This window comes from Pelodiscus sinensis, chromosome 11, assembly GCF_052426305.1.
Source record: "Pelodiscus sinensis isolate ZL-2025 chromosome 11, ASM5242630v1, whole genome shotgun sequence".
In the NCBI taxonomy this organism is placed as follows: domain Eukaryota; kingdom Metazoa; phylum Chordata; order Testudines; family Trionychidae; genus Pelodiscus; species Pelodiscus sinensis.
Genome location: NC_143062.1, coordinates 8,097,583 through 8,119,231, shown reverse-complemented (window position 1 = coordinate 8,119,231; position 21,649 = coordinate 8,097,583). Strand labels below are relative to the sequence as shown.

At 59.3% G+C, this 21,649-nt stretch overlaps 1 protein-coding gene across 2 annotated transcripts in view; it reads left to right on the top strand.

Annotated features, from left to right (window-relative positions):
* The window catches only part of SEMA3G (semaphorin 3G), a 96,192-nt gene that overhangs the window by 51,688 nt on the left and 22,855 nt on the right, over nt 1-21,649 (top strand). For both annotated transcript variants that reach the window (XM_075939490.2, XM_075939491.2), the window contains exons 2-7: nt 1,628-1,788; nt 4,229-4,291; nt 13,666-13,785; nt 15,354-15,444; nt 15,887-16,003; nt 16,225-16,367. In XM_075939490.2, coding sequence (XP_075795605.2) covers nt 1,628-1,788; nt 4,229-4,291; nt 13,666-13,785; nt 15,354-15,444; nt 15,887-16,003; nt 16,225-16,367 — 695 coding nt within the window. The remainder of the gene's footprint in view (nt 1-1,627; nt 1,789-4,228; nt 4,292-13,665; nt 13,786-15,353; nt 15,445-15,886; nt 16,004-16,224; nt 16,368-21,649) is intronic.

Genomic DNA, 21,649 nt, shown 5'->3' with positions numbered 1-21,649 from the left:
GTGACGCCAACTCTGTGTTCCTTTGCTGTGCTCCACCTCACCCTGGCAGGGCCTTCCCTGACTCCTCTCCTCAGCCTCTCCCCGCTCACGCCAAGCCCTGTTCTAGCCTTCTCCATCCTCTGATCTTTGTCCACCGGTCCTTCTGACCCTGACGCTTATTCCAGAGGGCTGGGTGTACTGCGACTGTGAGTCACCGTGAACGCCCCCTCATGCCCGACGCCGCCTGCTCCCCTTCCTGGAGGGAACAAGGACTAGCGGAGGACTGGAAAATGGCCAGTGGGGGGTGAATTCCCTCAGGGTGCTGTCATGAGACCACCAGGCCGAGGGGCGGAGCAAGGGCCGTGTCAGGGGAAGGCCTGGAAGTCTCCCGTCTCGTTCGCCGGTTCCTTCTGTGCTTCAGGCCCGTGTGGCCGGCTGGAGCGGTCACGGAGCGGCGGCCGCCCGCCGCGTTCGGAAAGCCCCCTCGCCACCGTCCGGCCTGCAGCACGCCTTGGCCCAGGAGAGGCCTGCCTGACTAGAGTCCTTAGGGGAGCTGGCTGGGTCTGCCTTTGGCAAGCGGCTCGCCTGTGGCAAACCGCGCGTCTGCCGCAGCTCGGATTCCCCGGTTGTGACATGCACCACAGGCTCCATACGCCTGATTTGGAGGACGCCTGTTTCCTCACCCGAGAGGAATGCAGGCCAGGCGCCTCCCTCCACGTCCCTCCATTGGGACTGTGCTGGGCTCTCGCTGGGGACGGGGGCCTAGGCTGTCCCTTTGTGCGGGGGGTGAATGTGCTTGAATGAACACGGAGGTTCTGTCGTTCACTGGCGCCTCGCGCTCTCGGAAGGCCCCATTCCATCCCCTCCCTGGCTGCGCGTAGTGGCGTCCTTGGCCGGGCAGTCCCACGGCTTGGCAGCTGCCACACGTGGCCCATCCTGGGGGTGTTCTCCTGCCCTGCGGGGCGAGGGGCTGAGGAGTCAGTGGATTCCTCCCTGGGCGTGCTGGGGCTCAGGGCCAGTGGGCATGTGGGTTTGTACTGCCCGGGGAATTCCTTTCTCTCTCCCTCTGCCCCTCTGGGTGCCCTGTCTCCTGCTTCCCCTCGCGATGCTCTCCTGCCCTCGGCTCCTTTCCCTCGTGCTGGGCTGTGTGCAGAGTGTGGACAGTCTTCATCTTCAGGACTTTCATCAGCCGTCATTTCCCTCCTGTCCTCGCTGATGATGGCTCTGGCCAGCCCCTCCTACTAAGGGCAGGGAGAGCCCCCAGCTGCCCCATGCTCTGGGTTCAGGCATGAAACTACCCACGGGTGACCCCCAAAGGGTCGGAGACACCCCGACGGGCAGGGCCTTAGGCGACGCTTGCAGGGCTGTCCGAGTGGGCTGGCCAGGCCTTTGCCTTGCCCCCTGCTGCTCCAGGCAGGCCGGGGCCAGAATGGGCTACACTGCAGCTGCTCTCCATTGTGGCGGGCACACAGCAGGCCGGGGAAACCGAGGGTAAGCTAGAGCAGCCCCGAGGCTGCTGCGATGGGCTGTCATGGCGCTTCCCCGGAGGGCAGGGAGCCGAGCGTGCAGATGGGCTCGAGCTGAGGAGCTGCGCCGTGTCCCCTTCCCGTGTTGTGACGCCACCAGAGTCTTTGTTCTCTGCCTTCAGATCTCCTGGTTGCCAACCGCTCCAGCCTGTTCCATGGCCACCGGGGCTTCCTAGACTTCCGCACCCTGTTTGTGGACGAGTACCGCGACCGGCTCTTCGTCGGGGGCAGAGACGCGCTGTACTCTCTGCGGCTGGATCAGCCCGGCGCGGGCGCCAAGGAGGTAACGCCCGATCATTCTGCCCCAGGCGGGTGGGCAGCCTGGAAGGGCCGGCCGTGGGGCTGCACTGTGGACAATCGACGGGACCCTCGGGGCGCGTGGGCCCGACCGGGCGGAGGCTCAAACCAGCGCAGGCGGGGATGGGAAACGCAAAAGCGGGGACGTTGTTGGAGGCCCCGGTGGTGGTGGGGGGGGGTCCTGCTTTGTGCCTGGGCTCAGATGGGAATCCAAGGTGGCTCCTGCCCATGCGGATAGCCCCGGTACTGCTCTCCGGGTGCGGGCTGTCAGCCGTGGCCTCGCGTGGCTCTTGCTGGCGTCCCCAGGCAAGTCCCCGCGGGAGCAGAGTCTGTGATGGGCCGGCCCTTCCCAGCCGCTCCCTTTGCTGCTCAGGGTGGGCCCTGCCTTCCCCGCTGCTGACTTCCCCGAAATCCTTCCCCTCGCTGCTTTTAATGCACAGCGGCACCTCTCCCGCCTGGCCCTGGTGCTGCTTGTCTTGCTGGTCTGTCCCTGTTCAGCTTTGGCGGCTGTGTGGCCTTGGATCGGGGCGGGGGAGCCTTTTCTGGAGTGGGGGCCACTGACCCATGGAAAAATAAGTTGGGGGCCGCACAAAAGTGAGAAGCAAAAAAAAAAAAAAAAAAAAGAAACAAACCTCATTGATGTGGCCCCCAACTGAGAAGCAGAAAGGTGCTCCCCACATTCCACATTTCCTTCGCCCCTCAGTTAGTAGATTTTGTGGGGGCCCCCTAGGCTCTGGGGTGGGGCCAAAATCAGGGGTTCAGTGTGTAGGGGGAGCTGCAGGGAAGCAAGCTTGGAATGCAGGGATCTGCGCAGGAGGGGGTGCAGGAGTAAGTGGGGGAGCGGGGTCTGAGCAGGAGGGGGGGGGGGGTGCAGGAGTAAGTGGGGGAGCGGGGTCTGGGCAGGAGGGGGGTTCAGGAGAAAGTGGGGGTGTAGGGTCTGTGCAGGAGGGGGTGCAGGCGTAAGTGGGGGAGCGGGGTCTGGGCAGGAGGGGGGGTGCAGGAGTAAGTGGGGGAGCGGGGTCTGGGCAGGAGGGGGGTGCAGGAGCTGCTCCCTCCCCCCACCCGTGAGTTAGATCTGGACCCGGTTTGCCTGTCTCTGGTCCATGAGGCTTGGGGCTCCCCTCAAACCCGCAGCAGGGAGCTGGTGCTCACACTCCAGCCCCGTGGAGGGGACTGTGGGGGTGCTGCAGGGCTGGACTGCCAGCACCATTTCCCCAGTTCTGGGGGGAGGCCCAAGTCCCGGGGGCCAAGTCCAGGTAAGCCAGGGGCCGCGTCTGGCCTCCGGCCTTAGGATCGCTGCTCTTGGCTTAGATCCTCAGAGTGATCTCTCTATTCCCCAGGCCCCCGCAGTGTAGGACTGTCCCCCCGCCCCGCGCCCTCCCTTCTCCTGGACCAGAACCGCAATGTCGGCCTCCCCCTCTGCCCCAAATTCCCCCTGGAAGCCCTGCCGGCAAGCGTGGCGTGTCTCGGGGCCCAGCTCTCCGCCCCGTCGGTCAGCGTAGGCGCTCTCCTCCCTACGAAACCACTTCCCCGGGGACCCCGCTCTGCTGTCATCGGATCTCATTTCCTCCCCTTCCTGTGAGCCTGATACGCAGAGTGAGGGGCCGTGGGCAGCCCAGCTCCCTCCACTGTTCTCAACCCCGTTAGCAGAACAAATAAACAGCCGGGGCTTATCGCAGGGCCCCCCGCAGCTAAGTGGTGGCCAGGGGCTTTGGGAGGGAAGCTGGACTGTTTGAACAGCCCGGGGGCTCCGCTAATAGACAGAAAACCACCTCGGAGCTGAGACACCGGCCCCCGCCTCGCCTGACGGAGCCTGATGGCCCCTCTCCCGGCTGACGGGGCGTTTTGGGTAGCTGGGGTAGCAGGTGGATTTCCAGCTGGGCCCTTGGGTGTGTGCTCTGGACTGGAGCCCTCCCTAGGGACTGACAGGAGATGGTGCCACACTGGGAAGTTTGGCTCCTCTGTGGATCCGCGTACGACTTGCCCCAGAGCCGGGCGGCCCGCTTTGGGGGGTTCTGTTTCAGCCTGCCCTAGGGAGAGCTCTGAACTGGGGAGCTGAGGGCCAGGCGTGGGTTGGGACGTCTCCCTGGCCAGCAGGGCCCGAGCAGACCGGGCGTTGTGGTGGCCGCGTGATTCTGTAGCTGCCCCCGCTGTGCGCCTCTGGCTACGGAGCGCGGATGCAGCTCGCTGGCCCGGTGCTGCTGTGTCACGGCCGGCCTAAGCTAGGCCCAGGGCGAGAGACCGATGTGACCACTGAGCCCGACAGCCTGACTTGTGGGATGCGGGGTGGGCAGGGCCGGGCTCCGCGGCTTGTCCCTCCTTGGCCCAATGGGAGGATGAGGCGCGCGGGTGAGAGATGGAGGCGGCGGATGGGGCGGTCCGATGGGAAGGGCGACTTGGCCTCAGGCCCCTGTCTTCCGTTTCAGATTTACTGGCCGCCCCTCCCTGGGCAGAAGGAGGAGTGTGTGCAGAAGGGGAAGGACCCCCCGGTAAGTGCCCCTGCCCCTCCAGAGCGACTCCGCCTCGGCTGGCTGACGTTGCCGAGGCGATGAAGGGGTTGCGTGTCTCTCCGCCGGCGCTCCCTCCCAGTGCTCGGGACGGAGCTGGACTCTTCTGGGCCCTTCCCAGTGGCCCAGTCCCCCGCGGCTCTCCCCCACGGCTGCCTGGCCCCTTCAACTCGGCCTAGTCGCTGAGCCGGGGTCTGCTCCCCCAGCGGGATTCCCCCGCCCCACCCCCTGCGGTAGCCGCCTGACGAGGAGGCCTTGCTCTGGGTTTGTGCGTGGGGCGGGGCGGCGTCTGTCTCTGTCCGGGGGCGTGGTTCTGCTTCCCAGCGGGAGGGGACGTGGCTGGGGGCCAGCGCGTAGCACGTGGGTGGTGCAGTCGCCGCTCGCCGGGTGTGACCTCGGACAAGTCACGTTCCCTGTGTGTGCGCCCAGATCCCCTCGCGCCGTCCCGTCTGGGCTCAGCGTTAATGGCTTGATCCTCGTGAAGCCCCTTTGAGGAGGGGCAGGGTATTCTCCCCATGCAAGGCTGGACCGAGCCCTTCTGGCGCCCCGGGCAGACAGGTTAATAACGCCCCAGGTTGGGGAGGGCGCATGCGCAGCCCTGCCCTCACGCTGGTGCGTGAGAGAGGGCGCGTGGAGCTGGCGGCGGCAGGACGCACGTGCCCGGCCTGGCCCAGCCCGGCTACTACCGCTGGTGCGCAGCCTGGGGCCGCCCGGTGCGGGCTGAGCCTGGCCATGTAGGGAAGGGTGCTGTTGGCCGGCGCTGTGGGGGTTAATGTGGCTCCACCCCGGGCGGCTGCTACAGGGTGGCGGCTGGGAGCTGCTGCAGCCCACGATCCGGGATCCAGGCGTGTGGCACCTGATGGCAGATATAAGGGGTGCTCTTGCTGCGTGCCCCTTACAGCTGCCATCAGGTGCCCCCCATAGGTTGGCACCCCGGGCAGCAGCCCGGCTAGCCCATGCCTTAATCCAGCCCTGTCCCCATGTTACAGATGGGGAAACTGAGGCACAGCACGATTACATGGGTCACCCCAGGAGCCATGAACTGGACTGGGAGCTCTCAAATCCCAGCCCGGGGCTTGAAGGACTGAACTGGCAGCAGAACAGGTTGGGGCCGGGGGCGTGGGAAAGCAGCCGGTAATGCAGACTAGAAGCCAGTCTTTGGCTGTGTTTACACTGCAGCCGGGAGCTCTGGTCGCAGCCTGTGTTGATACACCTGAGCCCCTCCTGAAAACCGCACAGGCGCAGCCTTGGAGCCGTTGGCTTCCTGCCCCTCCCTTCCATGCCTGCGTCCAGCAGGATCCCAAAGCGCGACAGGGGTGTGCTCAGCTGTGGGCAGATTTGGTGACGCCCCCTCGGAGCAGCGGCGTGCGAATTGGGGAGTGGTCCTGGCTGGAGAGATGGGGGTGGGGGACAGGGAACCAGTGCAGGGAGCAGCCTAAATCTCCGCTCACACGCTGGTCCCCAGGCAGCGAAATACATCGCGTGTGACATCCTGACCCAAAGTACATTGAAATCCAGAGGAGCCGTTCCATTCGCTCCAGTGGTCTTGGGCTCTGGTGGCGTTCTTTGCTGGAGGGTGTTTGGCCAATTTAACTCCCTGACTCTTTCCCGTGCCCCCTACGATGACTGGAGACCGTGGAGGGAGCGAGGGGGCAGGAGAGCCCCTTGTTGAGATCCATCCCAAAGTTAATTGTTCCCAGGAGTGGCTGTCACTCCGTTCGGCCTGCACATGTTTATTTTGCAAGCTCCCGCCAATGGAGCCAGGCCCTGGGGCGGCCTTTCTCCGTCCCCCTAGCCCTGGTGATGGAAAGACTTTTGCCGAGGAAAAATAAACAGCAGGGAGGCTGCAAAACCATTGGCTGGCCCCCAGAGAGGGCTCAGCATGGGTGTACTCAGCAGAGCAAGGAGATTGGGGTCCATCCTAAAGCAGAGGACGTGGGAACGGTGCGAAATTCTGACATTGGCCTCGTGGAATTCACCAGCTCCGAGGCAGGCTCCTGCGATCCGACTGCTGCTCGTACTGACGGAGTTACAAACACTTCTATCTGCCCAGCGGCGCCCGCGCTTTAATTACCAGGAGCAGGGCGGAGTCAGGTGTCGGGTAAAAAATATCAGCGTGTCCTTGGATTTGTACTTTGGGTGGGGTTCGCTCTTTCCCTAGCTTCACATGTGGCCATCCATTTCCCCTGTATTCCCTACTCCCCAATACACGCTTCGTGTTTGCTTTCTGCAGCTGCTGTTTCCTGACAGTTTTTCTTGTCTCGTCAACTTCTGGCTGCTTTTCTCCATGTTCAGCAGGCGTTCTGGGGCTGGATGGGAACCCGGTCGTGTCTGGTATCTGCAGCTGGTAACAGCAAGAGACTGGTGGGTCGGTTCCAAGGATCCTTGACCGTTTCCGATCCGCAATCCAAATGGTCTGAAGTCTTCCTTCTCTTTCCCTTCCCAAACCTGTCCTCCTCCTTCCCTGTTCTTCAGCCTGTTTGCTCTTGTTTTGATTAGCCAGTCCCCTCTCCCCAGGAAGCAACCATTCCACCCAAGAGAAGCAACCACACAACGGGACCCCAGGACTAGGACGAAGTAAAGAAACAAGCGGGCTCAGAAGAGATTGAAGGATTTCAGCCAACGTGGGAGTCCTGTAAGGGTGACAGGCTGGGCTACTTCCCGCCCATGCTTCTGACTGGTTCATCTGGAGATCAGAACCGAGGTCTCAGAGAGTTCTTGTGTTCTAGAACCCGGCCTGCCCAGCTCCGGCCGATACACACCTGGGCTGTTTTCTTATTGAACGCTGTTCCCCAGCTATTGTGCAGTAGGAATATGGATTTCCAGGCTGGGTTTCCTGAGGCTCAGACTGAACGGGCTCAGAGATGGGTGTGTCTTTGGACGAGGTGTTGAATTGTGAGGCCTTTTATTCCCCACGTTAAAAACCACCCCAGGCCGGATCCTCGGGTGATGTACGTGAGCGTATCTCTAGTGAGTTCCACAGAGCTGTGACCATTCCCTTCAGCTGAAGATCCAACCAAAGCCTCTTCCGGGGGTTAGCTCATCAGCAACGGACCAATCAGAACAAAGGGGGTGGCCTAAGGCGTGGCAATCAGCCATGAGGAATGAAGAGGTCGTGTCCAGACGTGGCACCCAAGCAGCTGGAAATGTGGCAGGGAAGTCAATGGGGGTTTTGCCAGTGACTTTGATACACGTGGCGATTTCACCCACAAACTCTCATTCCCGTGGATCGTGGTACATCGTGGCTCTCTTGCCGTCGTTTTCTTGCTGCTGGTTGATTTGTCTGTCCAGCGCCCTCTACGCATCCCGAGGAGAGAGAAACACAAACAGGGGACTGATGGGAATCACTAACCGCCCACGATTGGGTCTTTCTCTCCTGCCCATTGGGTAACAAGGGAGAGAGACCGAAAAACAGGGGTGGCAGGCACCCAACAAGTGGCTTCAGTTCTAAATGCTGCTGCTGTGGAGTTTCCACGCCTGCCAGCGGAGCCCTCGTGCCTGAGGAGCGCGTTGCTGTCGTCACACCGACGCGAGGCGGGCGGCTTCAGAGGGCCTCTCCGAACGCCGTAATTCAGCCGGAAGAAAACAGAAATTCATCACAGCCGACAGCTTTCCACAGCGCCCTTAGCGCACCCCCGGCAAGCGGTCAGCGTTGCGTGCCGCAGGGCTGAGACAAGCACTTCGGAGCTCTCTTGACGTGAATAGAAACGGTGGCAGGAAAGGTCCCAGCCTCGAAGTCTGAGGGCCTCTCCTTCTCCACAGGGCGGGCAAACACGGAGCAAGGCAGCTAAAGAGCCGGCGTTTGGGATCGCCTGGCCCTAGCACCGGGCGTCAAAGGTTTACAGACTGAGGCTGGGTACTTGAAACCCCCAGGCTTAACCCAATCTGGATCTGGCCCTATCTCAGGGTTCTGGCATCCGCAGTGCCTCTTCTAGTTCCCTAGGGCATGAAGGTAGATTTCCTTCCTCTTGAGGAAGGTTACTTGGGATGACTTGATGTTTCCTGAAGCTACTGCGAACTTCTTTGAAGAGGAAGTATTGGCACCTCGCATTCCGGTGCAAATTTGAACAGAAGCTGTTTTGTCAACGACCTGGCCCTGGAAATGGTTCTGGGATGGGGCATCTGCCCTGCATTTTCTCTAACAAAGATAAAACCCAGCCCTGGGAGAGAGCTGGGGCTGCGGAGCCCACAGCTGGGCAAATAGCAGCCAAGTAGGGCCCAGCTGGGGCTGTATAAATACGGGTTCCTGGGGAGGAGGCGAGGACATGAAGATAGATTTGTGGCCAGAAAGGGGCAACAAAAATGAGAGGTTTGGAACAGGTCCCCTGTGAAGAGAGATTAGAGGCTGGGACTTTTCAGCTTAGAAAAGAGGAGACTAAGGAGGACTAGGATAGTGGTCTATAAAATCATGACAGGTACAGAAAAGATGAATAAGGAAAAGTGATTTACTTGTTCCCATAACATAAGAACTAGGGGTCACCAAATGAAATTTACTAGGTAGCAGATTTAAAACCAGCAAAAGGATGTTTTCCTTCATGCAGCGCACAGTTAACCGGTGGAACTCCTTGCCAGAGGATGTTGCGAAGGCCAGGACTTTATCAGGGTTCAAAAAAGAGCTAGATAAATTCATGGAGGGTAGGTCCATCAATGGTAATTAGCCAGGGTGGGCAAGGAGGGTGTCCCTAGTCTCTGTTTGCCGGAGGCTGGGAATAGGCGACAGGGGAGGGATCACTTGATGGTTCCCTGTTGTGTTCACTCCCTCTGGGGCATCTGGCATTGGCCACTGTGGGCAGACAGGACACTGGGCTAGATGAACCTTTGGCCTGACCCAGTGTGGCCGCTCTGATGTCCTTATGACACTCTTGCTCCAGCTGGGGAGCAGGAGGGACCTGGCTGTCAGGGAAGCTGGAGGCTGCTTGAGACAGGGCAGGGCTGGGGAGGGGCAGGCAGGGTGGGGGAGCTCTGGCCTGAGCCTGCTTTCAGGCTTAGGCCTGAGGGAACTAGGGCCGCAGGAAGGCAGCCAGGTTAGAAGACTGCGGTTCGCCCCTGGGGTGGCTGTGGCTGATGAACTGGAGATGGAATGTCCCCGCGCTGGTGGAGTGAGGGGCTGGGGACGGCAGCGGGTTCCTCCTGGGGACAGCAGCGGGTTCCTCCCGGAGCCCTGCAGAGGATGCTCGGAGAGCCTCTGTGCGGCCCCGCCGGGAGACCGCCGCTCCGGAAGCGGGAGCAATGAATCCGGGGCAGGCTCGAAGGGCCGTGGGTCATCCTGCCCCGTGAAAGGAGCCAGCCTCCCCTTTACATTACTACCTCACCCAGAGGATGGCTCTGTCCGTCCATCCGTCTCCTGCGCTTCCCGCCATTGATCCCCGCTGCCCCTTCCAGAAGGCGCTTCGTGGGCGCCCGCACGGCCGCGGGTCTGCCTCTGGCTGCGGGCGGGGGATACATGGTGGCTTCCAGGCAGGGGTCTGAGAATTTCCAGAGGACAGACAGGTGGATGGCTGGCGAGCCGGGAGACCTGCCCTAGTGCTTCTCTCCACCCCGTGGCAAAGGCCTTGATCTGGCAGAGGTAGGGTCTGACCAGTCAGAGCTTGCCAGTATGGGGTAGGGGGAATGTGTTCCCCTCCTTTTGTGCTCTGGCCGTTCTGGTAGGCTCTGTGTTACGCTGTTGTCCCCGGCTTGCTCTTTAAGCCGGGCGGGGAACGTTTTTGGGTTGGGGGCTGCTGAGCTGCAGAAAAATCAGCCGGGGGCCGCGCACAGGTGAGAACAAAAAACCCCCAAACCGACCCCTCCCTGCTGGGGCTCCCAACTGAGAAGCAGAAAGCCCCTCCCCCGTTCCCCTGCCCCAACAGAGCCTAGGGGGGCCAGGGCTAGTAGATTCTATGCGCTCCAGCCCTGCGGGGCGGTGGTGGGGGACTGGACCACCGGCGAGGGCTCCTCGATGATGGGGGGAAGAGCCTCAAGCTTTGGGGGCCGGATCCAGGCAAGCCCGGGGGCTGCACTCAGCCCCTAGGTCGCCCTCCCCAATGGGCGCAGACTTTCCAGGGTTGGGAGGACAGGCCAGTGGCATGCACCTGTCTCGCAGTAGGACTGCGATGGGAAACAGCCCCCCAGGGTCTGAGCATGCTCTGTAGCTGCCCCAATGGTGTGTGTGTGGCGGGGGGGCTGCAGGGCGAGCTGCCCACGCCGTGCTCTCCCCAGCCCTGTTTGCTGTAAGGAAGGGAGGGGAGCGATCCAGCATCACTCATGCTGGAAGGCGGGCGCCCAGGCCAGGAACCCAGGGCTGGCCTGAAACGTGGCAGGGAGTTCTCCTGGCCTGTACCGATTTACACCAGCTCTGCAGCTGAGCCACAGTCCTGCCGCCTGCACCCCCTGAGCCGGCCAGCCCTCGTTCCTGGATAGCACTGAGCCCAGCTGCTAGGGAGCCTGTCTCCGTGGGCCCAGCCTGCAGCTCCTCTGGGCTAATCCAGGAAGCCCCTGCACAAAGCAATCCGAAGACCTCGCTTCCTGGCCGGAGATCCTGTTGAGGGATGCCATGGACTCTGTCGGAAGGAGTCACTGGGGCTGGAGCCAAGCAGCCAGGAAGGGGCCGAGCGTCAATACAGGAACCTGCCCCTGCAGATCCCATGCCCTCGCGCTGGGGGGGTCCCTGGGCTTGTGGAGCTGCAGGGATGTGCCGGCTGGGCTGGTATTGTTCTGTTCGGAAGGCGCAGGGGCCCAGTCTGGGTTTGCTCCCTGCTGCGCGGCTGCAGAACTCCTCTCCGCTTCCCAGCTGCCAGCCGGCACGTCTTGCTTCCGGCCATTGTGCCCCGGAGCGAGGGTCTGGGTTCGTGCCGCCTGCCCTTCTGGGGTGGAGGAGGAGCCGCCGGGGAATCCCAGCCTGATGGGAGCTTCCCCGGAGCGGCTGGCCTGCTTGCGGGGGAGCAGCGGCTCTGTTTCCGGGCCGTCATGCACTGGGACGCACTGCCCTCCTCCCCACTGCGCACTCGAAACAAAGGGCGAATTCACAGCTGCAGCAAGCCATGCCAGTAACGTGCACAGCCAGCTCCCTGGCCAGCTGGTTACTTCGTAGCGCTGGCTGGCCCTGCTGGGCTGAGACGGGTTGAAAGGAGCGAGCCTGGGGGGTGCCCTGCCCTGGCCTGGGAGACCCAGCTTCAAGCCCCAGATTTGGGGAGATCTGGATGAGGCGCTCAGAACAGTCATCCCCCTCCCCCATGAATGTGATTGCCTTAAAAACCAGGAGGTGTTTTTAGACTGGTACGTGCTGGGCGCTTTGTCATTGTCTCCTGCCTCTTCGCCCTCTGGGGATCACGTTTTCTCTGCAGCTGGGAAGGTTAGAAATGGAGTCCGCTTTTAAATGCAGGCTAGGCTGTCCCATAGCCCCGTGTCCCCAGGAGTTAGGGGCTTTCACAGAAGCACCAGGCAGGGGTAGGTTGCCAGGTGTCCAGTTTTTCAACCGGACCGTCCAGTATTTGAGCTTTCTGTTTGGGAAACAAATAGGGTATGTCTACACTACCCCGCTAGTTCGAACTAGCGGGGTAATGTAGGCATACCGCACTTGCTAATGAAGCCCGGGATTTGAATTTCCCGGGCTTCATTAGCATAAGCGGGGAGCCGCCATTTTTAAATCCCCGCTGCTTCGAACCCCGTGTAGCGCGGCTACACGGGGCTCGAACTAGGTAGTTCGGACTAGGGTCCTATTCCGAACTACCGTTACTCCTCGTGAAACGAGGTGTACCGGTAGTTCGGAATAGGCACCCTAGTCCGAACTACCTAGTTCGAGCCCCGTGTAGCCGCGCTACACGGGGTTCGAAGCAGCGGGGATTTAAAAATGGCGGCTCCCCGCTTATGCTAATGAAGCCCGGGAAATTCAAATCCCGGGCTTCATTAGCAAGTGCGGTATGCATACATTACCCTCCTAGTTCGAACTAGGAGGGTAGTGTAGACATACCCATAGAGAAAATAGAAATGAGAAAATAGAAGTATTTTCTAACTAAGACGTAATGTCGATTGTGATGTCATGTCAAGTGTGTCCGGCATTTTTGTTGAAACCATCTGGCAACCCTAGGCAGGGTGAGATTCCCCAGGGCGCCGTACAGGGAGAGCGGTTTGCTAGGTAGGGCGACGGTACGAGTTAAGGCAGTAGTGAAGTGAGCTTACCGCCAAACCAATCAAGGCCTTAAGAGCCATGGGCTAAGCTTTTAGTTTAGAAAAGAGAAGACTGAGGGGGGACATGATAGCAGTTTTCAGGTATCTAAAAGGGTGTCATAAGGAGGAGGGAGAAAACTTGTTCATCTTGGCCTCTGAGGATAGAACAAGAAGCAATGGGCTTAAACTGCAGCAAGGGAGGTTTAGGTTGGACATTAGGAAAAAGTTCCTAACTGTCAGGGTGGTCAGACACTGGAATAAATTGCCCAGGGAGGTTGTGGAATCCCCATCTCTGGAGATATTTAAGAGCAGGTTAGATAAATGTCTATCAGGGATGGTCTAGACAGTATTTGGTCCTGCCATGGGGGCAGGGGACTGGACTCGATGACCTCTCGAGGTTCCTTCCAGTCCTAGTATTCGATGATTCTATGAACCTAGAGTGACCCTGGATCATAATCTGTCACAAGACACTGTCACTGGCGTGACGACACTGCTGACAGGTAGCCGCAAGATACTAGTCTAGCATCGCCCGTGGTGTTGGGAGGAACATCACCAGATATATGCGACTGCGAACACCTTGGTAACGAGTTGGCACGTTTGCCAGTCAACGCGGGCTAGCAGCCGAGAGGAGAAGGGCACCCTGACATTTGTGGGGAGAGGGAATACAGATCAGGAAAGGGAGATGGCTCCTTTACTAGCACGGGCAGTAGGCATTGGGAAATTGTATCCCAGCCCGTACGTTCGCCAGGTCCGGAGGACAGCCGCTGCTGAGGACAAAGGCTAACATGTCGGGTGGTCCTGGGTGCTCGTTCTGTGTCCCCGCTAGCTCCCAGGAGTGTTTGTAACTTGGCTAGCTGTTGTTAACACTCTGACACACGCAGCTGCTTTTTCCTGGGCGTGAGCGTTGCAGCCACCCACGTCGGGGTCCCCAACTTAACTCTGATCCAGCTCTGGTCTCGGGACCAGAACTTGCTGCACCCTGCACATTCTTCAGGAATTGACAGAAGGAACCGCTGACCAGGCAGCCCAGTAAAGTCCCGTGAGCCGGCCATGTGGGGCGAGGTGGAGGCGGTGACTGTCGAGGTGTTGATGGAGGACGCCTCGCGGAGGTGCCTGCTGCACCGTCCCGCCCAAAGGGGAAAGTGGTGCGGAGTCCTTCCCCCACGCTGACGGATCCGCCCGGTCACACCGCCCCTCCCTCTCTCCTCCAGACCGAATGTGCCAACTACGTCCGAGCCCTTCACCCCTTCAACCGCACCCACCTGCTGGCCTGTGGGACAGGGGCCTTCCACCCTGTCTGCGCCTTCGTCAACGTGGGCCACCGCGGCGAGGTAAGGCAGCGGTCCGGGGCAGCCGGCCTGAGTCCTGCGGTCCCCCTCGGTCCCCCTGCAGCATGTTGGGGTCACACCCTGATGCTGGCCAAGAGCGTAGGGAAATCCCGGCCCCTAGAACAGCTGCCTGGGGTTGACTGGCAGCAATTCAAGAGGGCCTGGACAGGAGGCTGTTTGGATCTGTCAGAGCGGGGACTCTGGGCCCGTCCCTTGGCCCGATCCAGCCTGGGCAGTGTTCTGCCGGGCCAGGAGACAGATTCCAGCTGTGATGCCAGCTTCCCCTTGGCCCCTGGCTCCCGTTCCCACTGGGCTTCTGCTCTTTGTTTCATGGAGGCAGGGGCCCCTTAACACCAGGTACAAGGCGGGGTGGGGGTGGGGGAGAAGTGGGGATAAAGCAGGTTGACAAGGAGCCATGAATGGGACGGAGGAAAAGACCACCCTGACCTGGGGGAGGGGGGAGAGAAGCAGACACCGAAATGGCGCACGAGCAGGAGAGCCCCACAAGGTAGTTGGTGAGTGGTACCTGCCCAGCTTGGAGCGACCCACCTGTCTGCCAGGGGATGCGGCTGGCACCTGTCCCACATGGAGCAAACCACCTTGGTTGGCGTGGGGGTGAGCAGATGGCACATGTAGAGGAGATCCGTGCACAGAACTGGTCCCATGCGGTGCCCAGCAAAGGGAGCCACTCCATGCCAGCCAACCCATCCACTGCTGCCCCAGGCCCCTCTGCTGCCCCATGCAGAGAGCAGCACGCCTCTCCCTCCCCTCCTCCCCCCCACCCCGAGCAAGGCTGATCTGTCACGTGGCCCCTCCCACCCCCTCGCCCTCCCCAGGTCTGGCGTCCTGCCCTGGGCAGCTCTGTGGCTGGCATGTCTTCCCCCGCCCAGGCTCCCTGCTCATAAATTACGGCCTCCCTGGGACCCCCCGCCCCCACCTCTGCCCTGCGGGCTTCCAGCTGCTGCTGTGGGGTGCGGAGGAGAGCGTGCCCTTTCCGCACAGCCGTCTATTGTCTCCCGCCCAGCATGCTCTCAACCCTGCCTCTCCTCCCGCAGCCGCACCAGGAAGCGGGACACAATCGGGGCCCTGTTTGTGGGGCTGCAAACCCCGAGGCCATTTGGCCGGGTCTCGGCACGGCCCTGCTCCCTTGGCGTGGCTGCCTCGTGGAGACACGGCTGCAGGAAGGAGCTGTTTGTGCCAAGCCGGGGAGGCAGGCGGGAGGTGCCAGAAGCCGCGTCGCATGGCAGCAGTGGGCAGCTTCGCAAGCCTCCTCCCTTGTCCCATGCTTAGGAAAAGGCTCTGGGGCGTGGGCCAGGAAGCAAAGCAATGTGCCGTAGACAGAGCCCAGGGAGCGGAGCCAGTAGGATTCTGGGCACCTGATCCCACCCGCTCAGGGTGCATCTTGTCACCTGGGGGGCGATCGGCAGGCGCCTCGCCCCGACCACCGGCTTCCAGGCACCCCCGAGGCCCTGCCTCTGACTCCGGCGGCGATCGCGGCCCCAGCTGGTGTGCTAGGCGGCCTGGCGACTTCTCTCCCGCGCCTCCCCTAACATGTCTCCACCCCCTCCCAGCACGTGTTCAGCCTGGATCCCATGAGCGTGCAGAGCGGGCGGGGCAAGTGTCCACACGAGCCCAGCAGGGCCTTTGCCAGCACCTTCACTGGTAAGTGTCCCGCCGGGTCACCAACAGGCACAGCCCTCTCTGCCGACTGAGCCCGAGCTGCCCTGATAGGGACCTGCACGACCCCGATCTCAGCTCAGTCCATTCCCGGTGCTAAACCGGGAGAGAAATTATTCTGTTAGATCAACCTCAGCCATCTAGGGACAGGGGGTCCGATGGCTGCCAACCTGGACTCGCTCCTAACCAATTAGAAATCTACTTTCGGATGCTTCCCTGGCTGGACCCAGCATCTGAAGCCCATCCGTCCTGCGGCGTCCATTCCAGGGCACAGAAATCCACGTCCGGGTGTTCCCCTCCCAGGGACTCTAACCTGGGTCAGACCATAGACCTCCCACATGTCTCCTGCCCTCCTTTGGCCAGGATGGGTTTGCAGTCCGCAGGGCTATGCTGGGGTTTTATTTTCTCCCCGGGGCTGTTTTCCCAGGGGGGGAGCTGTACACGGGCCTCACCGCAGACTTCCTGGGCCGTGACTCGGTGATCTTCCGCAGCATGGGATCCCGCTCTTCTCTCCGCACCGAGATGGATCAGCGCCTGCTCAACGGTAAAACAGCGTCTCGGACCCTGCCGAGGTGGGAGCCCCTCGCACCCGGCGTCAGGGCTAACTGGCGCAAACTGCAGCCACCTTCCCTTGAATGCACCCCTGGGCCCCACCGATCCCACAATGCAATGCTCCCCGGAGGCCTGCACCGTTTAGTGTGCAGTGGGGTAGATTCTGCTCTTCTGTGTATGTTCTTGTTCCGATCTGGGTGCTCTCTCACGCAGACCCCAAGTTTGTGGCCGCCTACTTGATCCCAGACAATGACGACCGGGACAACGACAAAGTCTATTTCTTCTTCACGGAGAAGGCGGTGGAGTCTGATGGCAAAGGCCGCGCCATCTTCAGCCGCGTCGGGCGAATCTGTGTGGTGAGGCCATGGGAGAGGATGCGGGTGATATTGAGAAACTGGGGGAAGGCGGGTGGGATCCAATTGGTCACGCTATTGAGTATGCAGGGGTTAATGTGAAGGGGTTACCTGGAAACCCCTTCTATTTGCCCCCATCCCCCTGTAAATAACTTTGTTCTGGAAATAAATATTAGGTAAAGTTTTCACAGTAGGGTAGTCACAAAAATTCTGTTCAAACTGTTTTTGTGCAGTGGAAAATTGGGATTTTGACATGCTGTGATTTTCTTTTTCAGTCTGCTTTCCATGGAAAATCTTCATTTTTTTCCCCATTGGACTCAGCCCCCCAAAACCAAAATATTTAGATTCAGAAATGCTGCCACAGTTCCTCATGGGAGTTGTAGTTCAAGTCCCTCATGCCCCCATTCTCCTTTATGGACCTGCTGTCTCAACCAGACTTCATTTCCCATGATGCCTTACTTCTCTCTAACAGACAAGACAGTGATGCATCTTGGGAGATGTAGTCTTATTAGGGAGTTTGGCCTCTAAAAGATACTGGGAACATAAGGTACCTGAACCACAACTCCCATGAGGCACCCGGGTGACATTTCAGAATCAAAGTGCTTTTATTTACAGCCACAGTATTTAAGGGGGTTGGTTGGCGGGTTGGGCTTTTTGCTGAAAAACTGAAAATTTTCCACACAAAAAAGGCCCCATTTGCTAACTACCTCAGCCACGAAGCAGCAGGGCCTGGAGTGGTAGGCTCTGGTTCTGGGCCGCACCTCCAGCAGCCTTCAGCTTACGGGGAGGTTTTATGACCCCTTTGCACCTTCTGGATCTTAGGCTGCTCCAGGGGCCAAGAGAGCTCCCAGAATAAGTGTGAGCAGGAATAAGTCCCAGAATAAGCTCCCAGAATAAGTCCATGCCAATGTATGGTGCCCATCCTAGACTGGCCATAGGCTGCGTGCAACCCAGGAGGACATGTTCTGAGCAAGGGACAACATTAGCAGCCCTACATTGGTCTTGGCCTGGAGTAACAAAATGCTTGGTGTAGACATTTCTACGCAGATTTTCAGGAGAGCTCATTTCCCACAACTGTCAGGGCTTTGCCTGGACCAGCCTCCAGTGTCCAAAGATCTGGAGTTCACCCCACTGCCCGCAGGAGACGGCTAGATCTCACCATTGCGAAATGTCCTCCACCCAGAATTCTCTCTCCTTGGCTCTCATTAGCCTTGCATTGCCACATGTTCTGTGAGGCATGGCTGTTATCCCGCTTTTTCAGATGGGAAACTGAGGCCGAGAGGGGAAGTGACTTGCCCAAGGTTCTCAGGAAGTCTGTAGCAGAGCTGGGAACTGAACTGAGGTCTCCTAAGCCCCTAACCCTAAAGTGGCCCCACACGTCTCCTTGATTTCAGTGGGTTTGGGCGCCAGCTCTTGCAGACTTCGCTGAGAAATTGAAGCTGCTTTTTCCTTCCCTTGGGGTTTCAGGAGCGAGATGACTAAGTGTGCTTGCTAAGCACTTCAATCGAGGCCTCGCATTTCATCTCACCTGGTGCTTGGGGGTCACGTAGGCTGCAAACGGCTCTTTTCCAACCCAGGCTTGGAAAATTCTGCTTCGTGGCTCTCTAATTCGGTTGGCAAAAAACTCCCACTGAAGCCTTTGATGAGGAACATGGGGATGGAAGCTGATACTTCACGTGGCAACTCTCCACGTTCTCGGCCACTTCTGCTTCCCCTTCGCGTTCATTCTTTATAAATCGTGGACCTTAAGCCTCTTTCTAGCCACCCGCCTTGCTTCATGGTGATCGCATCCTTCTTACCTTCCACATGTTTGTCTCCCGGGTGTCAATTAATTCATCCCTTCTCAAATCTAAACTGTAGTGACTTTAATTGGAACAACAAGCAGGAGGTAGGGCCGGATTCTGACATTCCCCCAAGTCATGCCTTCCTTGGCGATGTCAGTGGGACTGTGTGAGTATGAAGGTCCTGAGTCGTACCATCTGGCCCGAATCGGCCAAAAGAGTGTCTGTTACCTGCAACTAGCCAGAGCCATCTGTGAGGTCCTTCTCCATCTACTGCAGCTGTTTTCAGCTCTCTTGGACTCTAACTGATGCAGGAACAGAGCTGGAGGGCACCACGAGTCCCCATGCCAGTGGCGCTGTTCCGAAAGCCCATTCACAGCTCCGTGGCGTGAAGTCTGCAGGCTCCCGGCTCTTCTTTGGATGGACCGTGGCAATTGGCACAAAGGGCTTGAAGTCGCTTCGGAGGACGTCTGACTGCGAGCGGCTGAGAAGTCGAGTTGATTGGCAACTTTCTGAGAAACATTTTTGTTGGTGGAAAATGTTAGTTCCTTGGAACCCAAGCTGCTCACAAGAGAGTCAGCTTTGATGAGAATCCATTTGTTTGAAATGCCCTGTGATTCTCGCCATTTCTAAATGAGAAATGTTATCTTCTGGCTTGAAACAACTTTGCATTTTGAAAGTGTTGTTGATTTATACCAAAAAAGGTTTAACTGTTTGAGAAGATGGAAACGGAAGTGAAATTATTTGAAATGATCCAAATGAAATATTTCACCCACCATCCTGATCCAAAAATTTTTTTTTGGATTCTCAGTTCATGAACATTTTTGAGACTGTGACTTTTGTCTTTTTTTGGGTGGGGACAGGAAGCAATTCTGAGTTAATCCCTACGTGGATCAGTCGCGCTATTAGGAACGGTTTCCCCATCCTACGAGAGCTGGAGATTTGGAGTCTCTGCTCGTCCCTTGTTTGGCCTGGTGGCTCAGCCGTGCTGGTTCCAAACCCCGTCCGTCTCAGGGACCCTCGTGTCAGTGCCATGGGCCCATGCTGGGCAAAGTCCACTCTGGGTCCGATTTTACGTCCCTCTGGAAGGCAGCTTGTGTTCTGACCTTCTACCTCTTGATCTCTGTTTGCCTTCCAGAAATTGTGACCTATCACAAATTTAACCGGAGTAAAAATCTCACGGTGACTTTTTTCCCAGCAATGTTGGTTTGGGGGAGAGGGGAGGGGCAGTTCTCTTCCTGGATGGGGGATTAGGCTTTTGGGAGCTGTGTGAAAACTTCCAGGTGGACACAACCATTTCCTGCTTTGGCTGCTGGTGGGGAGGATTGTGCACAGCCCGGCTCTGGATTTGGCAGAAGGAAATAAATGCTGAACGACCTGGTGCTACCTCCAGGGGTTTCCTCCTTGGATATGCAAGGATGCCTGCACCTCGCGTTTCAATGCGGGCCCTTCCCTGACTGCATCTCAGCTGTGTGCTGGCGGGGCTGTGCCATACGTGGGGCGTGACTGTGGCCACATCTGGAGCCAAGCGGCCAAGACTGGACCGACGGAGCTTTGCAAAACTAAACTGATCCTTGGCTTTGCCTGTCCCTTCCAGTGAGTCTGTCCGGGGACCACGAGAAGAGCGGCCTGGCCCCTGTGCCAGCTACATCCTTGCTTTGGGGTCAGTCTTGTGTCCTGCCGTGAGCCCCGTGTTGAAGAGGAGCTGGAGTTTGTGAGCGCTCTGCCCGCCCCAGCCCCGGAGGGAGGAAATCTGTCTTTCCTTTCCAGCCTCTGCAAGTCTGTTAGCAATCAGGGGCCGGAGCAGAGCGTGGCTCAGGGGAGGCAGTGTGATGGAATTGCTGCCGCACCTGGAAAGCGGTGTCTCAATTCCCCACCCTGTCACTGACGAGCCCAAGTTAGCCGGCCCCAGAGAGCCCCGGGAGGCAAAGAGAAACATCTGTCGGCCGGCCCCATGGAGGCAGCTGGAAAGGACTGAGAGCAGCACGGGCCAGAAGAGAGGAGGCAGCTGTCCATCTCCACAGAGCAACACAGCTGGCCGGGAATCCCCCGCTCCCCTGCAATGAGTGCAGGGAGTCAGGAACGAAGAGGTGAAGTCGTGGATGGATGGAGCCCCGCATGGCCTGGGACGCTTGGTTGGTTAAGAGGCTGCGGGGGACAAGAAGTGGCTGGTGAGAGATTTCCTACCAGGCCTTGGGCAGGCGACAGCTCAGCAGCCCCCATGGGCCTCGTGGGGCGGTGCAGTGAACTTGTAGACCTAGGGCTCCGGAGGGTGGGGGATTGTGTGTCTGAGCTACCTCTCTGCCTCCTCCAGCCCTAGGACAGAGCTGGCTCCTGGCCCAAGTCAGAGGTGCCTGACGGCTGCTCTAACGTATGTTGCTGGACAGGCAGTGGATCGTTCCTAGCATAGGTCCGTATGCAGCTGTCTTTGGCATAGTATCTACAGTTGACTGTCCCGTCCTGGGCCCCGAGGGGTCCTGTACTACAGGGGAATCCCCAGCTACCTTCTGAGTGAAGCTTCGAGGTCTTTTGCATGGCTGGAGTGCCCCAAAGAGAACATAGCTTGGGCTGCAGATTGGACCTTTACGTGCAAACCCAGCAGAGGTGACGGGAAATGCACTTGGCTGGCCAGTTCTCAGTTTGTCCCATCACAAGACAGGCCTGGAGGGAGTCTCCCATGAGCTGAGGTGGGCAGGGCAGGGTGGGGGGGGGACACTGGCAGGGGCCACAGGGGCAGGGCAGAGGGGAACTGGCAGGGGTGTGGGGGGGCAGCCCAGGAGGGCAGGGCTGCAGGGCAGGAGGGAGGGAGTTGAGGTTGTTCTGACCAGAAGATACGGGGACTCTTCTGGGGCAGGTTGTGTGGAACGAAGAGCTTTGGCCACGGGATGGCCCCGTTCCCAGCAATCTGCTGTGGGAAGCAGCGGGGAAGCAGCTGCTCTGACACCTCTCGAGTTGAGCTCTGATGCTGTATGTGGATGGTTTCCAGATGGTGTGTCCGCTCCCGAAGGTGGTTGCAGCTTTACTGATATTGTTCCGGGTGCCCTGGCGTGTCCCGCCCACCATCCTGGCCGATAGTGCTGCCCAGGAATGGGATTGTTTCTCCGCTGGGGAGGGCACGAGCCTCTGTCTGTACTGGTGACAGTGAGGCGCTGAGTCGCGTTGGATTTTCTTGTGTATGGACTCGGTGACTGAAACTCTGGTCAGGTGGGGCGTCACAGGGGACAAGAAATCGGACCAGGGCCTAGAACCTGCATCTCCTGCTGCCACACGGCTCTCAAGCACAAGACACCTCCCTTCTCACTCAGACTCCGGTGGTTTGATGAATACCTAGTGTGACAGACCAGGCCATGTCTGGGCACAGCTTAGGGCGTCCTCTCAGGGCGAATTGCTCAAATCCGGGGCTCTTTACAGTCCCCCTGACTGGCGACCTCTCCACACAGGCCACAAACCAGTCTCACAGAGCGCTTCAGCTGCCTGCCTGAAGCCTCCCGAGCAAAACCCCTC